This window comes from Notolepis coatsorum (assembly GCF_963971535.1).
Source record: "Notolepis coatsorum genome assembly, chromosome: 19".
Classification (NCBI taxonomy): Eukaryota; Metazoa; Chordata; class Actinopteri; order Aulopiformes; family Paralepididae; genus Notolepis; species Notolepis coatsorum.
The window spans coordinates 49600311-49622977 of record NC_140183.1 but is presented as its reverse complement, the minus strand read 5'-3'; the positions used below and the strand labels follow the sequence as shown (position 1 = coordinate 49622977).

The 22667-nt window shown below is 45.9% G+C and overlaps 1 protein-coding gene across 1 annotated transcript in view; it reads right to left on the bottom strand.

Annotated features, from left to right (window-relative positions):
- Window positions 1–22667, bottom strand: part of LOC311245703 (mannosyl-oligosaccharide 1,2-alpha-mannosidase IA) — a 468514-nt gene that overhangs the window by 255339 nt on the left and 190508 nt on the right. The window contains exon 2 of the mRNA XM_084335645.1: window positions 6149–6245. Within this exon, the coding sequence (XP_084191771.1) occupies window positions 6149–6245 (97 nt within the window). The remainder of the gene's footprint in view (window positions 1–6148; window positions 6246–22667) is intronic.

The following is a 22667-nucleotide window of genomic DNA, read 5'->3' as shown; positions in this document are numbered from 1 at the left end:
AATCTAACACTAACTAACCTTACTGTCATGCACTTGTCCTAATAAACTAACCTACACTGTAGCACTCAACACTTTATGAACATTGTTACTGAGACGAAAGTTTACTCTATTATTACTAGATCTGGTATGTCATAAATGTCTAGATGTAACATTACTGTCTATGTACAAGTTTACTCTATTATTACTAGATCTGGTATGTCATAAATGTCTAGATGTAACATTACTGTCTATGTACCTATGTAAACGAGACGAAAGTTAAGTTGAAAATGGGGGAAGGTAAGTTGAAAATGGGGGATCTATGTAAACGAGACGAAAGTGAAGTTGAAAATGGTGCGCAGTAGTGCAAATACTTGTCCAGACCACTAATACTTGTCCAGACCACGAAGCCCCGCCTCCAACCCGTCCAGCCTGGCTCTGCGGCTCTGCAGATACCCCCTATTGGCCTGCAGATGGATACTATTCTCTCAACCAGAGCTCTCAGCCAATGCAATAGAACCATTTTGATTGACAGTCGATTCGGCCAATTACGCCACACCGCTAGCACCCACCTCCTGCTGTTCTTACCACCAATCGGCAAGCGTTTATTCATTTTCTACTTTCGGGCATGCCGCCATTGATCTGCTTGCGACTCGAGAGCACAACAAACTTAACGTAGCTAATACCTTAGCTGGCCGGCCCGCCGACCAGCGCTCCACAGCATGACCAAATGAGACATAATGATTTTACTGCAACAAATGTTATAATAAAACAAAGCCTTTCTATACATTTGTCTGGTTGAAAACTTTATTAACAGATTGCAGAATGGGTAGTTTGGTACGGAATGAGCAACGGAATGGAACTGAGCTATGAACGGAATAAAGCCTTGCTTACTTGCTGTGTTCGGGTAAATAATATGCTGATGTTATATTGAACGTGTAACACTAACTATATAACGTTATTAACTAACTAGCTACCGTACCGGGAGCTCACGTTGATGCCTGGATGGTGCTAACTAACTAGCTACCGTTCCGGGAGCTCACGTTGATGCCTGGATGGTGCTAACTAACTAGCTACCGTACCGGGAGCTCACGTTGATGCCTGGATGGTGCTAACTAACTAGCTACCGTACCGGGAGCTCACGTTGATGCCTGGATGGTGCTAACTAACTAGCTACCGTACCGGGAGCTCACGTTGATGCCTGGATGGTGCTAACTAACTAGCTACCGTACCGGGAGCTCACGTTGATGCCTGGATGGTGCTAACTAACTAGTAGTGGGTAGTTGGGTACGGAATGAGCAACGGAATGGAACTGAGCTATGAACGGACTCGGAGTAATGCCTTGCTGCTATGGGTAATAATAATATGCTGATGTTATTGTCCGTGTAACACTAACTATATAACGTTAATGCCACAAAACGAATGCCTTGTTAATCATAAGTAGTAACTCTGATGCAGTAGCTTGTGTGTTTGTGTGGGGGACGGCGGGCGTTGTGCAGGTAGGTCGCCAGTGAACTTTTATTTTTTTTGCCTTTTGACGCTACACAAATTGATGGTTATTTATCGGCGACTGCTATCGGCACATTTGAGCTTATCGGCCGATAGGCCGATAGCAGTCAACAAGGCACTTATCGGCCGATACCGATACCCGACCGATATATCGGTGCACCCCTAGTATCCAGCGCTCCGGGCGCTTCCAGGAGCAGTCAGGGCTTGTCCTTTGCTGTGTAGTGTGTTCTCCTCTTCTTTAGTTCTAAGAAGAGACGGCACAGTGGACGCATATCCTTATGATGACAAAAACTGGTGCTGAACCAAAAATAATTATAAAAAAGTAAATAGAGGTAACGTCAGCTTTATTAGATCCGATTCTTCTGATGAAGCCCGCCCGGGGCCAAGCGTGTTTGTTTGAACCGGGGTTAATAAAGCATGGAACATTACCTTTCAGCTTTATTTATAAAACCATCTTGTGGGCTTTTTCTTTTTGCATGGTTGCATTTGTTCCTGGAACATTGATCGTTCTTTTGAATGAGACCATTTCACGGTCACGAACATCTGAGCTTAATCACAAAGAAGAATTTAAAACACATCTTTAGAAAATAGACAGTGATGATGTGTTATCATAATATGACCGAGCAAATTTGGAAAAACTAGTGGTTTAAAGCTTTAGGTGAGAGAAAACCCGGAAGATAGCTGCGCGCTCTATTATGTAAAGCGAGGTAAGCTCCGGTTTAAGATAGGATGGCGGGCAGCAAGGTCTTGGAGAGGGCAGAGTGAACTATGGGAAAGGGAGAGATCTGTTTTTACCCAAGCAGGGACAGGGTTCCACTAACACATCATCACACAAGACTGGCAACTGACCTATCTCAAACCCTGCCCGCTTTTCTTGATCCTCCAATCACAACTGCTGCTTCCCTGGGGCAAGGGAAGCAGCAGTTGTGATTGGAGGATCAAGAAAAGAGGGGCAGTGTTTGAGATAGGTAATTTGCCAGTCTTGTGTGATGATGTGTTAGTGAATGTCCATAAGTCATAAGTGAATAGATATGACAGATATGTGGGGCAAGTAGGAAACGTTAGACTTACACATAATACAAATGTAGCTGTTTATGATTAAACAAGGAAGCCATTACCCTTCCCTTTGTAAAGAAGGAGCTTGTTTTTTCAGGAATGGCTCTAGAGAAAAATTACTTTTTTATTGTAGTAGTATCTTCATATTCAGCGCATTTACTAGACCTGCGTATAGGTATAATGTATAATGCCCTATGTGTGGTAACGTCACATAATGAAGGTCTATATTTGGATTTAGATACAAGCCTGAGTTTATTAGACAATTTCTATGAGAAAAAAATCATGGCTTCTTTTAACTGGAATACGGCACGCAGCTCTGGTTTTTTGGAGAGCCCTTCGGGAAGGCATGTTCTCCAGCCAGAGATCCAGAGGAGTATGACTGCCATATGGCAGGTGTTAAATTTGGCAATGACATTAATATCTCAGAGAGCTATCAGATTATCTCCTCAATAATCCCGATTCCCTGCAGATGTAATGGAGGAGCTCAGGTATGGAAGAGAGCACACCTCTGAAACCTCATTAAGAACTGAGCTGCTTTTTATGAACGGCTGTGCTGTGGGATTTCCTGTCCCCTCGGCAGTCTGGGAGCAGAGTGGATATGCTCCAGTGCAGGGGACCCAAGGACCCTTCTAGAAGAGCCTCCAATTAGAGGCGGCGCCACCACTGGTAGTTTCAGAACCTAACCATGTGATGGACAGGGAAAGGAGATCATTGCCCCGCTGAGGTCCAGTGATCGCATTGCTTTATCTATTCCCAAGGTCTGCACTGTCTCTGGCCAGAATTCCTTTAATATTTCTGCAGCAAATTTCCCTTTTTTCCCATTTTCATCACTTCTGTCATTTCATGTGTTTAAGCAAAAACTGCAACAGTCCCTAGCTGACTGTTGCAGTTTGATTCCCCTTATCTATATATTACACACCAGCCTTTTAACTGTAATTTGACTGTTCTGCTTCATGTATGTATCATGTATCATGTATGTAATTTTATTTGGTTGTTTGTTTGATGTGTTTTAATTATTTCCCTTACCTCTGTGATGTATGTAGCATCTGTCTATTTAAATTTTTTTGTTAAATAAGTTGTGTGACTCAAACAGTTTTTGACGTATGTATCATTTAAATTGTTTTCAAATTGAGGCGACATCTGGAAAACACTTTCAGCGCCATAAACTGTCCCCATCTCTGCCGCTAGAAGGCCAGCTTAAAATGGTCATTTCCGCTGTGTTTCACGATGTTTGCAGAGCTGTGTGTGTTCTTTATTTTTTTTGATCCACTTTTTCTCCTTATTTTTCTATTTTTCTCCCATCCCAATTTCGCCTCGCCAATTATCCCTTCAATTCTCCCCTCCCCTGTCTCGAACGTTGCTGGACTATGCCTCCCACTGGTCGGCTGCAGTGAGGACCAAGCCTTGCATCACGTGTCCCCTCCGGTACACGAGGAGGCAGCTGTTGCATCTTTTCACCTGAACAGCGTGATCTCTCAGTGGCGAGGAGTAATGCGTGGGAGGCTCACGCTGCCCCCGATACTTCCTGATTCTGCTGTACAGGCGCACCAACCGACCTGTAGGAGTCACTGTCCACAACGTCCAATCCCCACCCACCGGCTTTCCCACCCTCTAACACTGCCAATTGTGTTAGTACGATGGCCGGCCAAGCCGGTAGCAACGCAGAGAGCTGGGCTCGATACCAGCATCTCCTGCGTTAGTGGCGAGCGCATTGCCCACTGCGCCACTCAGCCGCCCCTGTGTGTGTGTTCTGTATTATAGCTGTGGAGACAATGGTGTGGCTCATTTGACAGATACTACTTGTAGTCCAACATGGAAAAAATAGTTTGTTTCTACACACTGTAGTTTGTAGTTTATTACACGCTAAACATCGCACATTTTCAAGATAATCCAGTCTTTTTCCATAGATCGCGAGATAAAACGTGTTCTGTGCAATAAGCCTGAATCGTTCTGGTTGATTCCCTGAAACCCCAAATCCCAGATCAAAGGTATATAACATGTACATATGTACCTTCACAAAATCATCAAGGGGGGGGGGTCGTTTTAACTCAAAACTGTGATCGTGTTTGCCGAGCATGTTTTATGTCTGGTAAAACACAAAACTGTGATCGTTAGAAAAACACGTTTCAGGTTTGGTAAAATAGACATAGAATATACCTTAAGATACAGAAGGTATTCCAAAAAGAATAATTCCAACTGATCGCATCGCCATCGCGACTACCTACCAGTGTATATGTCTATACATGTTTCGATGGTAAATAGGCTTCGGCAATGGAATTTCGAGGCGATCAATGTGAATCTCTGTTCAAGCAGGAGGAGGAGCCCTTACCAAAGAAAAAAAAAAAGGAAAACGTGTATCCACGCCAATGCAATTCCAGTTCAGACACAGACGATACTGCCACCTGGTGACATTCGATCGGCATTGCAATTCCAATGTATACAAACGAGCCAGGGACGCCTAGAATGATCCGGATGATGATTTAGAACGAGGATCAGAGGAAAAAGATCAAAGGATCTAAAAACGTATTATTACGTATTTGGCGCTCAAGCGTTGGCGAGCAAACACATATTATTACGTGGTTGACGCTGAATGAGTTAAGGCAAAGATTTGGATCAATTATAATTTTACATTATTAATATTTCTTTTTTCAGAGTCAGACAAGAAGATAGATACAGTACCAATGTCCTCTTTTTGTCTATCTGGCTGCAAGCTAGCCTAGCTCAGTACAAATTAATGGAATCAAACATGGACCAGCTACATTTACATTTACATTTAGTCATTTAGCTGACGCTTTTATCCAAAGCGACTTACAAGTTCTGTACGACAAGCCATCAGGAAGAGCACAACTCTATCAGCTGAGTAACAATGTTCATCAAAGTGTTGAGTGCTACAGTGTAGGTTAGTTTATTAGGACAAGTGCATGACAGTATGGTTAGTTAGGTTTTTTTTTTTTTTTTTTTTTAATTCAGATAATGGTTGAAGAAGTGAGTCTTTAGTCGACGGCGAAAGATTGGACGTGTTTCGGCTGTCCTAACTGGGGTGGGTAGTTCATTCCACCATTGTGGGGCAAGGACTGAGAATAGGCGACTTCTCTTTGATGACCCTCCCGGAGCTTGGATAGGAGTAGGTCTGAGGCGGCCAGAAGATGCAGAGCGTAGGGGTCTTGAGGGTGTGTAGTTAGAGACCATTGACCGGAGGTAGGCGGGAGCAGTTCCCTTTGCTAGCTGTTGGCCAAAACACCTCTCCCAGAGCTAGTGGTTCCATTAATTTGTGCTAAGCTAGGCTAGCTTGCAGCTGGATAGCTTTCTACTGAACGTAGAGAGAGGCGGTAAGAGCGTTTCCCATAATGTTGGTGTTCCTTTACGTTCTAGGAGCAATTTGTATTGATTAGTGGATTTATGTAATCAGTGTCCCATGAGTCACTTACAGCACCACTTAAAATAAAACAGTCATGTCAGCTCATTAACATATCTCCCATGTGATAAAGATGACCCTATGTGCAGACCTGTGTGTGAACCATTTGAGAATTATACATAAAGGTTATTATAGAAACAGCACATTGCATGTGTGACCTTTTTAAGCCTCCGGACACGTTCCGTCACTCACCAAACATGTTGCCAATATGTCCGTTCCTTGTCAAGGGCCGCAGCTCATTCTTGCCCCAGGCATAGCGCTTGTAGTTGTCCCAGGCAAACTTCATCATCTGCAACATAAACAGAGGGCAGACACACACACACCGGTCATTGGGCCTGCTGGCAAAACGGCCTGCCTCCAAACCCAGACGTAATTAAACCTGAGGGGCCTCAGGCAATGTCAATGATGGCTTATTGATTAGGACTGGATTAAGGACAAGCGTGCAATTATCACACATAAACCATGCTGCTAAAGAACGGGATTGACACTTCCCCCTGCAGCTATCCTCTGTTAAATTAAACTTTTGAATGATGTCGCTAGATGAAAAGTGAGATAAATAAATTAGAATGCATTTGATGGATGAAGGTGTTCTCAAATTGATCCTCTCCATCCCTCCTTGATATTCTACAGAATGGATAAAGTGATTTGCAAAGCAGGAATGAGTGATGGTTGATGCAGTATGAGAGAGAGAGAGAGAGAGAGAGAGAGAGAGAGAGAGAGAGAGAGAGAGAGAGATGGTTGAGTTACAAATAGAAAACAAGAGGATTTAATTATTTGAGCTGGAAAAGCCTGTACCGGCCATGCAGTTATAATGAGCATGGCTCAATGTGAGAGGAAGCTAGTTGACATTAATCAAATAAATGCATAAATGCATGACTAACCCATACAACATAAAAAATAACATTTTAGACAAATGCTTGTGTTTTTTTGTTTTGTTTTCACTTCTCTTGGGAGTTGTGAGCATGCAATAAGCATTGCTCTATACATCCCCTTTTGTTTTTACATGGTAAAGGCCACGTATGTCAGCGGGTCTCAATGTTCACTGACACTTCCAGTTGTGATCAAACAAACACACAACAACCAAATGTAAAATTGTCTGCACATCAGACCATTAGCAACACAGTCCTGAATGCTGGCACAACAAGAGGGCTACTGAATATCAATTATTTGTTCCTAAGAGTGAAAACCCCGGCATAAAAGTATGGATGGGTATGTTTCAAACAAACAAAAGCCCCATTCCAGAACTTTTTCATTCCTATAATGATCATGCGTTATGCACTTAGATTATCAAAGGGTATGGCGTGCTGATAAAAAAGAGTATCTCTGCAACTTTAAGATCCCACTGTAACTCTGAATACACCAACATTATAAACAATACAGCAATAGAGAAACCACTGAGAGCCTCCCAATACATTCTAAACTCCTTATTTAGCTGTCACATACCAACGCATAGAATACGTTAGTATACTGTATATCAAGTCATTGCACAAGAGCTGTCAATCTGATTTAAAACTGTACTTTTTACTCTTTTCTTGAGTATTCTTTGGATCCAGTCATCTACGTGTCACTTAGAGTAGGGATGCTCGATATTGGCTTTTTCACCGATACCGATATACCGATATTGTCCAACTCTTAATTTCCGATACCGATATCAACCGATACCGATATATGCAGGGTTTCCCCCCCAAAAAACGGAATAATTTCAGGTAATTAACATTACATATCTCTTGTTGTGGAATTAACACAACATTATGCATACTTTTGACAATAAATAAAATCAGAATTTGTTCTTACTTGCTTGCCTGGGTAAATAAAGGTTATAGAAATGTTAAAAAAAAAAAAAAAACGATACTGATATTTTCCAATATCACATTTGAATGCCAATATCGGCCGATAATATCGGACTTCCCTACTTCAGAGTTTGAGTTTCGGGGGAGGCTACTATATACTGTAGTAGATCTGATGAAATGTGGAGAAGCACCTCTGCAGACATCAAGCTGTGAATCGCCTAAAAGAAAAAAACAACCACTATTGTATTTTTGAAAACAATGGCTGAGCAAAACCCACAACAAGGAGGCAGCTTCCAGTGGCCGACAAGCCCTGAGATTCATCTTCACTGGGAGAGAGAGCGAGACAAAAAAAGAGAAGGGAAGAGTGAAGAAGAGAGGGAGGGAGAGAGTGGGAGGTTGTTGATATCTTGTATAGTTTGATTAGCCTACCTCTGCTGCTCCCTAATTCATTAACAAAGTGTGGGGGGGTTCATTATTTTACACTGGCCAATTTTACACGGAACAATATTAAAATGCAAAGTAGGGTGCGGCTGGGTAGTGTAGAGGTCTAAGCACTCGCCTACCACCACAAAGACCCGGCTTAGATTCCTGGCAGCGGTACCTCCGGGTTGGTCAGTAGTCCCTACGGACGCCATATTGGCAGTGTCTGCAGATGGGAAGCCGGTGAGCGTATGAGTCCTGGTGGTCAGCAGGGATGGGATCTGGGGGAGATATCGTGAACCTCCATGAGTGTCAAGCTCTCCCAGTGAAACTCCTAGCTGTCAGGTGAAAATAAGTGGCTAATGACTCGACATGTTATCGGAGGAGGCATGTGCTAGTCTACACACCCTCCCCAGACCGACAGTAGGACTGTGCAATGACATGGGGGGAATTGGCATAAGGACTAAATTGAAAATATGGGAGCAAAGTAGAAAGACACACAAAATAAATGTGTTAATAACCAAGTACCTTTTACTTTTACTCAAGTAGGTTTCTAAAATGGCAATTTCTATGTATAATTGAGTAATATTTTATGCGAGTAATTGTATTTACTTGATTATTGATTCTCAGTAGCTAGCTGCCCACCACTGCTCAGTTTATTGTCTTCCATGATCCAACGGAATAAATAATGGTATTGCTGAGGGGATCTGAGAGCCATACTCCATTGTCGGATTGGACATTTAATGGGCATTTTTCCACGTAGTGGAGAACCATACAACTCAAATCTATTAAAAGCTTGACTGTCAGGGCAGGATTTAACACATTATCTCTCTCTCTCTCTCTCTCTCTCTCTCTGAGGAGCGACTGAGGTGTAATATGGTGTGCTTTCTATTATCAATACGGCATGAGTTTCCTTGGGCTCCAGAAGTGGCTTCAGCACAGCATCTATCTAAACATGTGACAGGAAGTCAACATACATCCCATTACCCCGTCCGCTACAAGGCCCCCAGCAGGTTACGTTTCTCTACAGAGACATAACCTGTTCTCCAACTAAAACAGCCACTGTGTTCTTCATGGCAGACAAAGGAAATAATGTGAAAAGTCCTGCTGGTGGATCTGGTAAAGACTGTTTCAGTGGAATTGGGTTGCTAGGGGAACAGCTTGGACCCAAATGTCCTGTTGGCTACTGATATTAGCAAACACTGCATCAGGAAATAAACTTGTGCCCATTTAGAATGTGTATGACGTTGAAACCGTCTAAACCGAGGTCAAGGTTCAGACAGCAGAGAGCACACAGGTACATCCTGGGAGGTGATGTTTTGTTTGACATAAGCACATTATGTTCGTCTGTTCCATACTAGACTTTCTACATTGTAATATTGCATTACAATCAGAGCGGAGGAAACAGTGGACGTTGCATTAGTGCCGTCTGTGCCTTGCAAGGAACTTCTACCACAAGAAATATTGAAAGGGAAACATCAGGTTCGTAGTTTGATGGAAAGTGTCAAGAACAGTATTTCAGATTACTTACTTTCTATTATTTGCGGTGTGCTATCAAATCCAAGTGGACACTGTTGGCAGTGCTTCAAAAAGCTGCGTTTAAAAATGTCACCTTGACATTAATACCAATAATTTATGCAGGAGCACTTCCAGAGAATGTGAAAACCAAGCACAAACCGTGCTTTTGGGAACTAGCATCAAGGATATCAATAGCGCAAATCCGCTATGTTTGTAGGGGGAATCATTCCTTCACAGCAGTAATGAAAGTACAGAAACCGCCAAGGTCTAAGTCGGGATGCGGCCTGCGCTTACATCAGACATTTCGGCGATCAAATATAATTTTATTTTCCCACGGAGTAAAGAAACCTCATGCATTTCAAAGGTCTCTCAGGTTTAATTTGAAACTCACTCCATCTTTCCATAATGCCGGTCTGACAGTGCTCTCTCCGGGGGCTTGAAAATAAATTAGGGATTTTGTAAATGTTTGAACTCGTCTGTCTCTCCTGAACAGACAAGAGGGTAGTTCTGCCATAGTGGTGCAATAGAACAGATAGAACGTGGAGAGACGTGCCAGGGAAGCAGACGTTTATTACCAGCCCCACATAAACTGGAAGATAAAGGCAGATGGTATGCACAGACAGCGTGGCTATTAGGCACGGTGAATAGGACATGGCCGGCATGAATCACTGTCATCCTTCTAACCTTCCAGATGTCATCTTTTTCAGCTTCTTTTGACATTTTTCAAGACTTTTTCTGATACTGAAGTCTGTCAGCTTAAGAGTATCTCATTAGGGACCCGACAGGGCTCTGTGGTAGGGTCGAGGAGTAACAGTGTGTGCATGTCATGGGATTGTAGTGATCTAATGACGTCAAAAAATGGTACCCGTAAATCTGTTACAGTAAGCGATTATATTTTTAAAGTGCACACTGCCCTTCAGATATGGAATAAGGAGATTAGACCCTCTGTATTCCTGGATGATACTGTAGTTTATCAGAGATATGATCACCAGATAATGACAAATATTTTAACAGCATTTCCTCTGAAGAAAATCAAACCCCACATCCATAAAATCCACAACATTTAAACATGGCACCACACTGTGGCTGTAGCCACATGCCGGAGGTCATTCCACTGGGGAGAAACATAAGCCCTGTGTTATTTCTCAACAGGGGGCCAGAGCCTGGGAGGCCAGGGGTCGCATCACCTCGGGATCACTGGCGTAACAACCCATCATCACAACATACTAACACATAACACACGCAGCGCGGATCAATAGCCGCTGCTCTGGCCCCAGCACGCTGCCCCAGAGGCAGGCTTTTTCGAAGGGGCCAAACAGATGAGTGCATTGTTTCCACGGGGAACGTAAAAAGCGGTTGTGCGGTCCCAGTCTGGTGAGATGCCGAGCGCTCTCCACGCCTCACTAATTGGCTGCTCATTGTGTAAAGCGGGTCGATGAGAGAACAGCAGCTAGTGATTACAATGAATCAGGGATTGACCAGGGATATAACCTGCAAATCCCAAGGCCCTGAGGTCAAAATCCATGCACAGCAGACCTCAAGGTACTCTCTATAGGGGCCGGTCACACAACATTGTCCAGATTAAGGGGAGTGACGGCATTGGACGCTCCAGTGATTATGTTTGGACTACGTCAACACAAAAGTCTTTATTAAAGTCCCCCTGGGAAGAGACACAATATAATTGACTCTGATTGTATCAAACGCGACAATACAGTGAGCAAAGAAAACTGAGACAATGTTGTTTACCCTTTTCTGTCCAATGAGAAAACTCACAGTCTGATCTTTTGTTGAAACAGACTCCCGAGCGATATATAGCGTTTAGAAGCCTCATCAGCTCTAAATAACTTCCCCCAAACCATAAATAACTGCCAGACTCACAACCATCTGTCTATCTTCAGTAAAAAGTAGGTTCAAAATAGACCAAAATAAGAATCAGCAGGAAATCCATTGAGCCCCCCAGTGTAGCACTTAATGCCCCCAGAGGAGAGGAGACCAAGCAGGGGAGGAGAGCAGGCCAAGCAGGGGCACCATTAGCTCAGTGCTGGTCCTCTAGCCTGTAAAAAAGAGGGCGATCCCTCAATCCAGGCAACAGGCCACTCGACCTGAGCACTGCGGACTAGACAGGCGCCAAAGGGGTCTGCTGAAAACAAAAAAAACCTGACCCTCAAGAGGGGCCGAGGCAGAGAAGGCTGACATGATTGGCAGACATCATGAAAGGTTCGGGGGCACACTCACAAGCAGACGGGGCCAAGCCCGGCCTACCCAGAGAGTTGACTCCGCTACCAACACACCAGGAAACCAACCACCACCTTGGTTCTAACATGAGGCGGTTGTTCCTATAACCCCCCAAGAAAAAACTCCAAAACACAACTGCGGGTATACACTGGCTATACAGCAGTACAAGTGTTTCAGTTTTCAAGAAGGGGTTAACCCAGGCCAACAGGTCAACGAAAACAAATTTGGACTTGGGCCCGGCGGACCAGGACGTACACAGGGATGCCAGAGAGGTTCTACAAGAACCACCTCGACAGCCCCCTCCCAGCCCCGCCAAGCAGGAGAAGAGAGGGGCGAAAAAGAATGGAGAAGGACCAGGCTCCTTCAGCACAGCGCAAGGTACAACACAATATGGACCAAGCAACAGTGAGGGATAACACGCAGTAACATAACCACGAACACCTCCATAACATCAAACCCTGCAAGGCCCGGGCCGACCCGGCATTTTCCCCCCGAAAAAGCACAAGTCCCTCAGGGTACCAGAACAGCAGATCTGCGCCCCGGCGGACAACGGGTTAACATACCTGGTCCGGCGCGACCAGAACCAGTCCTGTGCCCTAATAACGCGCCATCCCCAGTCCCAGGAGGGGGGTAGGTACGCGTCCCGATCCAAAACATCACAAGAGGGCGCCACCCAGATGGTCAGAACACAAAGCACCGCGCCCGGTGGCCCACATCAAGGGCGTGAGACCCCTCTACCAATGCTTTGATATATTCCGTTATCATCCCCCAGAGATGAACGAGAATTCATCGAGACAAGCCTAGTACACTGGCGCTCGGAACAGACAAACTCCATCCCAGTTGCCCCATAAAAAACGCTGTTTCAAATGATGAGCAACCAAGGCGCACAAGCCCATGCGTGGTTCCTATCAGAAGCACCCAGGGCCAGTACTATGTACATGTCGAGACCCAAAACATATCAATGGTAATTCTAACAAGAACCCAGATATTTGTACAGAAAAAATACGGACATGGGTCCCATATGACGCGGCTGAGGGAAAACAACACCCCGTCAACCTGCTCCATAATAGAGGGGATGGGGAACCCCCAGAGAGACTTCCCACGTGAGCAATAAATTGAAACGTTTATGTAACATCGAGCCACGTGACCCCTCATGACCCCACACCCCGGATACGATAGAAAACAAGCCATTTAGCGGCAATACCTATGTAGCCAGCATGCTAATGGAGAAGCGTATATCCTACCAGGATAAGCTAACCCAACGCACGCTAGTCACAGACGACAACTCGTCTGCGAACAGGGTTTATAAACAAGGCCGAAGGCTTATGTGTGAACACGACACCCGTGTTTCATGTTTCAAGAAAAAAACACAGAGGGGATGGGGAACCACCAGAGAGACTTCCCACGTGAGCAATAAATTGAAACGTTTATGTAACATCGAGCCACGTGACCAAAAGCGCAAGACACATATATACAGAGCGCAGCAGAACTCTTGAGTTCCTATGCACCGCAACACCAACTTGACAACAACAGAGGTCCACATATGGAGCCTGTAAAGAACTCACGGAAGTCGGCAACCAATAGAAACGCGCCCAGTGACGTACTCTATGGCGGGGGGAATCCCTCTCCCGTGCCGTGCTGACCAATCAGTGCGGCAGGGAACCTGAAGGATAGAAGGCCCAACCCCCTGACCAATCAGAAAAGAGGGAAGGAGGGGTTTATCAGTTCACCCCCTCATGACCCCACACCCCGGATACGATAGAAAACAAGCCATTTAGCTGCAATACCTATGTAGCCAGCATGCTAATGGAGAAGCGTATATATCCTACCAGGATAAGCTAACCCAACGCACACTAGTCACAGACGACAACTCGGAACAGGGTTTATAAACAAGGCCGAAGGCTTATGTGTGAACACGACACCCGTGTTTCATGTTTCAAGAAAAAAACACAGAAGGTTGAGAGAGGGTCTAAAAGACCTCGGTACAAGCTATACACACGAGCACTGCCGTAGACTAACATTGTTTACCAATGTAACAGAACACACACAACCCCCTCAGACAACGGTAAAAATATACCACTATAAGAAGAAACATATTTCTTCAGGATGAGGAAAGAAAAAGCCAAGAAGGCATCCTCTTCGCTCCTGGCCTTCTTGGCCGAGGGCCCAGCAGCGGCAGCGGTGGTGGCGACGGTCGCGGATCCCCGACGACGTGGCCTCCATCGAACAGCACCGGCAGAGTCGGGTGGGGGAAAATGGGGCTGTCGCTGCATGCAGCCGTCATTTGCTGCATGGCAGACCCGAACAGGGTATCTGCAGGTTTAGCCCAGTCAGATTTAATGCTTTTTAAGACTTTTTAATGCCACTCAGAATTCAATTTAATACCAATTTCACAATAACAAAATGACAAAAATCATGCAACGACACCAATTAGTTTAAGTTTAGGGACACATTGGTCCAAAGATGTTTATTAAAACATAACTTGGAAACTTAAAAATCTTGAACTTAAAGGAGTAACTGGATTGGATGAATTTCAACAAAGGGGTGACCAAACATAAATAGCAAATATAGCTATACAAAATATACCAGGGGCCAAGCAGCAAGTGCAACAGCCACTGTCAGAACACATAACTATTACCACCCTCCCCAGGGTATCAAAAAAGTCAACCAACAAACAAGATTCTTGTGCCGGATCTCCTCTCTGGTAAACAAGAATACCCTGAAGACTCTAACAGGAGCACTCATTCAAGGGTACTACGACTATGCTTGCACCTCATGGTACCAAAGCACCTCAAAGGCCCTAAAAACAAGATTACAAACATCACAAAACAAACTGGTCAGACTACTGCTTAACCTCACTCCTAAAACCCACTTTACCCCTGCCCACATTCAAAACCACTCTTAAAGAGCACCTACGGGAGGCTGCCATTAGAAACTGGGCACCGTAAATGTCCAAACCCCCCCCCCCCTCCTAATGTACAGTCTCCTCCCCATCATATGTATATATTTTCTGTTAGGATCTCTGGGTAACAGTACTGTATATTTGGGTAACAGTTAGAGCTGCCGCGATTACCGCATTACCGCGGTATCGCGGTTACATCACGCCCACCGCAAGAGTAGGCTGAATACCGCATCACCGCATGTTTTTTTATAATAATAATAAAGTACCCTCCTCTCGTTGGGCTTGCGGCTCTGCAGATATACCCTACTCCTCTATCGAGGTTCCAAGCGACCATATTGGGTACCAGAAAAGTCACGTGAAACATTGCAGACCACTGATTGGTCAGAAGAGAGACGCGTCACACGTTTTTACGTCCTGAATGTCACCAATTGATCAGAGCTCATCACAACACGGCTAATAACGTTAGCTTTAGCTCCCCGCCGGAGTGGACTACCATCGCTCCTCAGGAGTACTAAACGAGACATAATGATTTTACTGTCTGCAACGAATGTTATAATAAAAGCCCTTCGTTCTATACACTTGTCTGATTGAAAACTTTATTAACAGACCGCAGAATGGGACAACTCAGCACGCTCTGAGCAAAGAAAGGAACTGAGATATGAATTGAGTATTGCTTGCCCTTGCTATGGTCCGGTAAATACGCTGATGTTATTGAACGTGTAACTATATAACGTTAATGCCACAAAACGAATGCCTTTATTATAAAGTAGTAACTTTATAATAATAATAATAAGAAAGGGTCGGGGGGGTAACCACCCCTGCCCGCGACACCGAGTGAACGGCGCACGACCAGAGGGGAAACTTCGAATCCGTGTTTCACTTTCAATAACTAATGCGTGCTTGCCGAATCCCAAACAATATTCATGCTGCAAAGTCATCCTCTAAAGATAGACATTTAGACTAGAGGCAGGCTATATGCTATAAAGAGTAGACTACTAAAAAAAAATGCATTCAAACTTTTTTTTTAATTTTTTTTGTGTGCGTGCGGTAATAACCGCGGCGGTAGGAAATATTTTGCAAATTTGTGCGGTAAGGAAAACATCAATACCGCGGCAGCTCTAGTAACAGTACTGTATATTTGCATATAGTATATGTCACAATTGTAACACTACAGTACTATATACCTGTATGTCATGTATGTCCCTATGCCATAAATGTCATGATGTCATGTATGTTGAGTATGTCATAAATGTCATGTCACTATGAATTGAAAATGGGGGACCCTGATGTAAACAAGACACACGTCTTTCTCTGGTCTGCATCCCCTTAACAATTGTGTGTATTGAGCCGTACTGTATTGTACCCATTCTGCAATCTGTTAAATAAAGTTTTCATTCATTCATCCAGTTGTTTTGTTTTTGTGGTTTGGTTGAATGAATGAATACTTTGTTTAACAGATTGCAGAATGGGTACAATACAGTACGGCTCAATACACACAATTGTTAAGGGGATGCAGACCAGAGAAAGACGTTTGTCTTGTTTACATCAGGGTCCCCCATTTTCAATTCATAGTGACATTTATGACATACTCAACATACATGACATTTATGGCATAGGGACATACAGGTATATAGTACTGTACTGTTACATTTGTGACATATACGATATGCAAATATACAGTACTGTTACCCATAGATCCTAACATACATGGGAGGATACTGTACGTCATTAGGACTCTAGGAGGGGGTGGGTGGGAGGAAAAAATACATAGTGGGTGAAGCTCTCATCGAACATAAACACAAACGTGTCCTTGTTTACATCCGTGAATAGATTATTTTCAAGTTAAGACCTCAGCTTCAAGCTTTGGCGTGGAGCCGAATGTTATCCGGATTTCTGTTGGTGCAAATGTTATAATCCTACCTGATGGCGCAGCTGGTGTGGAGGCAGGCGGGGCCGAAAATAAATGCGAAATAGTAGTTTGCAGGCGGTTTTTGCAGAGGTAACATGCTTAGCGCTCAGCATGTGCGACGCAACTGTTTTTTTTTGTTGCAGCGGGGCTCGTAATGGTCTTTGACTGGGACCAACCATCGCGCAAACAGTGGATTGTCGAGCCAGTTCTCGTTAAATTGGCACTTTCCCATATTAACGAGTGCAAATGCTAAACTAAACTAAACGTAACGTTAGCGTTATCGCTTCGCCTTGCTAACGTTAGCTAGACTCCGTTGCTGAAATGGTTCCCCGGCCAACACAACTGTTCCGCCCCATTCCGGTCTGCGTGATTCTACAACACGGTCAATGAAAAGTCTAACTTTATCTCCCGTTAACCGTTTTCCCCCAGATTTCATAATAACACATAAGATGACATGGCATTTTATCTTTCCTTTCTATGGCATTTTTAAGACCTCTGAAAATGGATTTAAGACATTTTAAGACAAACTAAGGCCTTAATTATTGATAAACAAATTTAAGACCTTTTAAGACTTTTTAAGGATCCGCGGACACCCTGCCGAACAGCCCAGCTTCGGAGAGGGGGGCCGTGAGCAGGGGAAGCCTCTTCTGCTCCGGCACCCTCGCTTGCTCCAGCCAAAGGTGGCGCTGGGACAGAGTGGCCAGGGTGCGTATCTTCCCGGCGGCAATTCCCTGCAGCCCGCCATCATCCCCGACATGAAGCGCGCCAGCTGCGCAATGTTTGACATCGCAGCCAGGCTCTGTGTTGCGACGATGAATGACTGGTCACTCCAGTTGGCCAACTGCCTAGCCGATTTCCCATGGGGAACCGGCTTCCGCAACGGCTCCCACACCACCTCGGGACAAAGGATAGACGCCATCGGGCTATCAAGCCGAGGCACCCCTTCCTTCAATCCCTGGACCAAACCCGCCACCCGCGTGACTGGCACGTAGGCGGGGGTAAAGGCCAGTGATGCGGGAAATTACCTGTCCCTGACGCACGTAGGCCTCCATTGAGGGAAAAAATGGGCAGACAACGTCCGTCTCCCTCACAGGACGACGTTGCCAGAGATGACCTATCAAGTCATCAGGGACAGGTGCAGGCAGTGGCTGCGGCAACGCCACGCCATTAGCCGCTGCGGCGGCCACCATGAGCTCCGGGAACAAGGCACGTAATTCCCCATGCGTACTTCCCTCCACGCAGCCCGCGTCCCTCACGTACGGGAGGCGGCCACTCTGTGCCGACGAGGTTGATAGCAGGGCATCCCGTCTCCGAGTCTGAGGTTTTAACCCAACACCGGATGACGAGGGACCCCAAGGAGACATATCACACCCTGCCACACCCTGAGGGGGAGAGTGATACGACGGGAGCGAGCAGAGGCGAAGAGCTTGCGTCTCAGATCCTCCGCCCCCAGAGGAGCCGTCGGCCTATCGGCCGACCGTCCACTAGAGGGGGAACCAGAGCTGGAACTAGGCCATCTCACAGGAGACAGCCTTGGCTCAACAGCCCCCCAGAGAGGCACTCTCTCCACCGGACGCCGCTCAGGTGCGTCTGATTGCCACGAACGTGGAGTCAGAGCAGCCCCACGACGCAGGGCGGAGGCGGCAATAGAGAATCGCTGGTGAAGGCCATCAGGCTGCTAAACGAACAATAAACACTATGCAACAACCATCAAATGCACACAGCACACACACCCACACGCACACACTCACTTAAACAAACAACACACAGCAGCACCCACTCTCCACACTTTAGATCACACAAACACACTTTATATTTATTGATAAAGGATTTGCACTACAACTCGTATACCTACTGTAAATTGTACCTAAATTGCACCTCATCCCGTTTCTGCCTTGCACTATATAGTATTGTATATTAGTACACTGCATAGTATATTGTATATTATATGGTAACTCAGTTACGTTTATTCTGCATCGAACATTGTACATATGTCTATACTGAACACTGTGACCTCATTTTTTTTACTTCTAATTTACATGCTATACTATGTTATTTTATTTCATACTTATCTTGTCTTGCACAGTCTCTGGAGCGTAACAGTAAGAAGCATTTTGTATAAAAGTATTCTGTACTACTGTATGACAACTATTAAAGAAACTTGAAACTTGAAACTTGAAGGGTGATGTTGCCAACGCTCGAACCCTCCGATGAAGACATTATAGCTTAGCCTTTTCTCTAAACTTGTGAGAAAGAGAAAAATAAAGAAATAATGTCTAACAGCTCCAATCTTCAAACACTTTACACTAAACTCGAGTGGTGTACACAGACACTCGCCGTGGTGAAAGTAAGGAAGGAGCTGATAGTATGGCCACACCCCTGCTTATGTAGAGGAGCGGATGGGGTTGTGGCCAGGCGAATAGGTGTATAAAGGTGCATGTGGAGATTTTATTCGGGATGCACGATATTGATTTTTTGACACCGATACCGATAACTTTATGCTCCCAAGCCGATAACCAATATTTATTGTATTATAATTTTTTTTTTAAATGTATATATATATTTTTTTTGATCAAATATATATATATTTTTTTAGTATTTATAAGCTCCGACGTCATCGGTACTGCTATCGGTACTCGAGAAATTATGGAGTTTTTTTTTGAGGAATTTAAACGTCGCAAACTAATCTTGTTGGCCGTTTTCTATATCTCTCCTGCCTCGGTGTCTCTGCCTGCGCAAGGAGCGGGCTGTGCTCACACACACACTCACTCACACACACACACACACACACACGGGTGCTGCCGAGTACAGACAGCTCTGCTCTCATCATGGCGGACAGAACGAAACGTTCAAAAGTCTGGGTCTATTTTACTAAAGTCGATGCTGACAACGCTTGTTGCCACAAGTGCAACAAGACATTTGCCAGTAATGTATAAGCGCTGGTACTTGTCAATGTGGCTGGCGGGGAGCTAACGTTATTAGCCTGAGCTCCGAGTAGAATAATGGCCGACAATCCGGAGGTAAATAAACGAACGAGAGCTTCTGATTGGTGGTAAGAAGAAGAGGTGGGTGCAAGCGGTGGGACGTAATTGGCAGATCGACTGTCTGCCTCCAAATGTAACGTGACTACGTCACAGCCAAGAAAGGGAGCGCTGGATTTGTGAAAAACTCCCTGTTCCTAAACCACACGCTGTCAGTCGTACCACAGTACTGGCAAAACGGGAGGAGGCTATAATAAAAACAAGCGCCCTTCATCCAAATCCACCCACACCGGATTTCTTTTAACCAAAAAATTTATTATATATTATCGGAGCTATCAATAACGTTATCGGGTTTATCGGGATGACGTCATAATTGCTGATATCGGCCCGATAATTATCGTGCATCCCCTTATACTGGCGTAAGGATGTGTTTCAGAAGGACGCAGAGCGGTAGCTATACGATCTATAACTGAGACTGCATAAGGCATAACCCCCACCCCAGTCTTCTCGCTGTATCAGCTGGTTTCTCCTGAATACAAGATAATATTTATAAAACTTGGATCCATATTGTTTGGTTTCCCCGAAGGTGACAGTGTGGACCCGGCTGGTGTTTAGTCTGAGCACCATGTGTTCCTTTGATGGATATGTTTATTTTAAAAATGTCCTCACCCAGAAGGCTCTAATCAACAGCTCTCTGTATTGTCAAATATGTTGGGCCTACGTTAGCCAGCTTCACAATTAACTCTTTTTGCAACAGAAGATCTCCAGGTGCACACACCCAGAGACAGAGCAGTTAGCCAGAGGTGGATTGGTTTTGTTTGTGTGGGTCATGTGCCATACATCACAGGAGGACAAGAAATAAAAACTGAAACGGCTATACTATATACCCCCCCCCCCCTCCCCATAAATCATGTAAGACAAAATAATAAAATATTTAAATAAAATCAAAGCCCAATACAGTAGAGGTAGTGCATTATGGTATATTGCCTGAGGGAGAGTTACTTCTGACCTCTGAAGATGCAGTGATATCATAGGGCTGGGTAGCTGTTCAGTATGAGAGGAATATTATAGCTTTCTCCATGTTCCTTCTCCATTTGCCTTCCTCATTCACATTCTGTATAGGCTGGTTTTCATTGAGATAAATATGGGTTAAGCATTGATGGATAAATGTGTGGTAATGAGTGTGCATGTGTACTCTTGGAGCTGGAACTAATTCCCAATAGAGTTCAGCTGATGTTTCCAGACAGCATGAAAATACTGTGGAACGAGGAAGCAGACCACGGGAATGGCACAAGGGAGTTGGTTGAACTCTCACTACATACCATGAGACAAGAATCTACTCACCCTGAACACCCATGGACTGTTTTGTGAGGATTCGCCTGTTCCCTGGACCTTTTTTCCCTGTCTCCTCACCTCACCAGCCCCCACCCTTGTGAGAACTTTTCCCTGCCTTCTACTCTCCTTCACCAGCCCCCACCCTTGCGATGATTTACTCTCCTCTACTCTTCACCAGCCCCCACCCTTGGACTACCTTCACGCAGCTGTCATAGTTTATGATTAGCGCCCCAGAGGGCTTTATATACCTGGACCTCCATTCCAGTCCGGGTCGGGTCGTTCTGTATCTGTGTTCACTCTGTGTTCATGGAGTTCTGTACGTTACCATCCTGTACGTTACCATCACCTGCCGCGTCTCCGGCGTGAGACGACGTGCCAGCCATCACCACCTGTCGCCGTTTGCCTGGAGTGGGACACCGTCTTCGCTCTCTAATTCTCTACGGGAGGTTTTCCAGTGTTCCCACTCCAGACGTCAAGCCGGCGCGGCATCGCTCCCTATTTTCCACGGGAGGATGGCATCTCTTCGCCCCGGTCCCCTGGGACCCCTTTGTTCTGCGTTGCCCGGCCCCCCCGAGGAGGAGGAAGAGGATCTCCGTGCCTGGAGTGGGACACCGCCTTCGCTCTCTAATTCTCTAATTCTCTACGGGAGGTTGCCAGTGTTCCCACTCCAGACATCAAGCCGGCGTGTCATCGCTCCCTAATTCTCTACGGGAGGATGGCGCCTCTTCCCCCCGGCCTCCGCTGTCGGGCCCCTGTCTCAAGTCAAGTCAAGTCAAGTCTCCGTGCTCGGCCCCCCCGAGGAGGAGGAAGAGGATCTCCGTGCCTGGAGTGGGACACCGCCTCCGCTCTCTAATTCTCTACGGGAGGTTGCCAGTGTTCCCACTCCAGACGTCAAGCCGGCGCGTCATCGCTCCCTATTTCCACAGGAGGATGGCGCCTCTTCCCCCCGGCCTCCGCTGTCGGGCCCTTGTCTCCGTACCAGGCCTCCGCCGTCGGGCCCCTGTCCCCATGACAGGCCTCCGCCGTAGGGCCCCTGTCTCCATGCCCGGCCCCCGCTGTCGGGCCCCTGTCTCCGTACCAGGCCTCCGCCGTCGGGCCCCTGTCCCTGTGACAGGCCTCCGCCGTCGGACCCCTGCCTCCGTACCCGGCCTCCGCTGTCGGGCCCCTGTCTCCGTGCCCGGCCCCCGCCGTCGGGCCCCTGTCCCCTTGCCAGGCCTCCGCCGTCGGAACCCTGTCCTCATCCCTGTAAGCAGCCCTGGCCCGTAGCCCTGGCCCTTAGCCTTTGTCCCTGACACTTAGCCCTGTCCCTTAGCCTGTTCGCCTCTTAAAGACACAGTGCCGCATTTTCCTTATTTCCTTGACTCTAGTGTTTTGTGTTCTCCCCTGTTCCCCTCTCCAGTGCCCCTGGTCCTAGTCCTTGACATTTAGCCCTGGCCCTGTCCTTTAGCCCTAGTCCCTTAGCCTGTTCGCCTCTTAAAGGCACAGTGCTGCATTTTCCAGTTTTCCTTGACTCTAGTGTTTTGTGTTCTCCCCTGTTCCCCTCCCCAGTGCCCCTGGTCCTAGTCCTTGACATTTAGCCCTGGCCCTGTCCCTTAGCCCTAGTCCATTAGCCTGTTCGCCT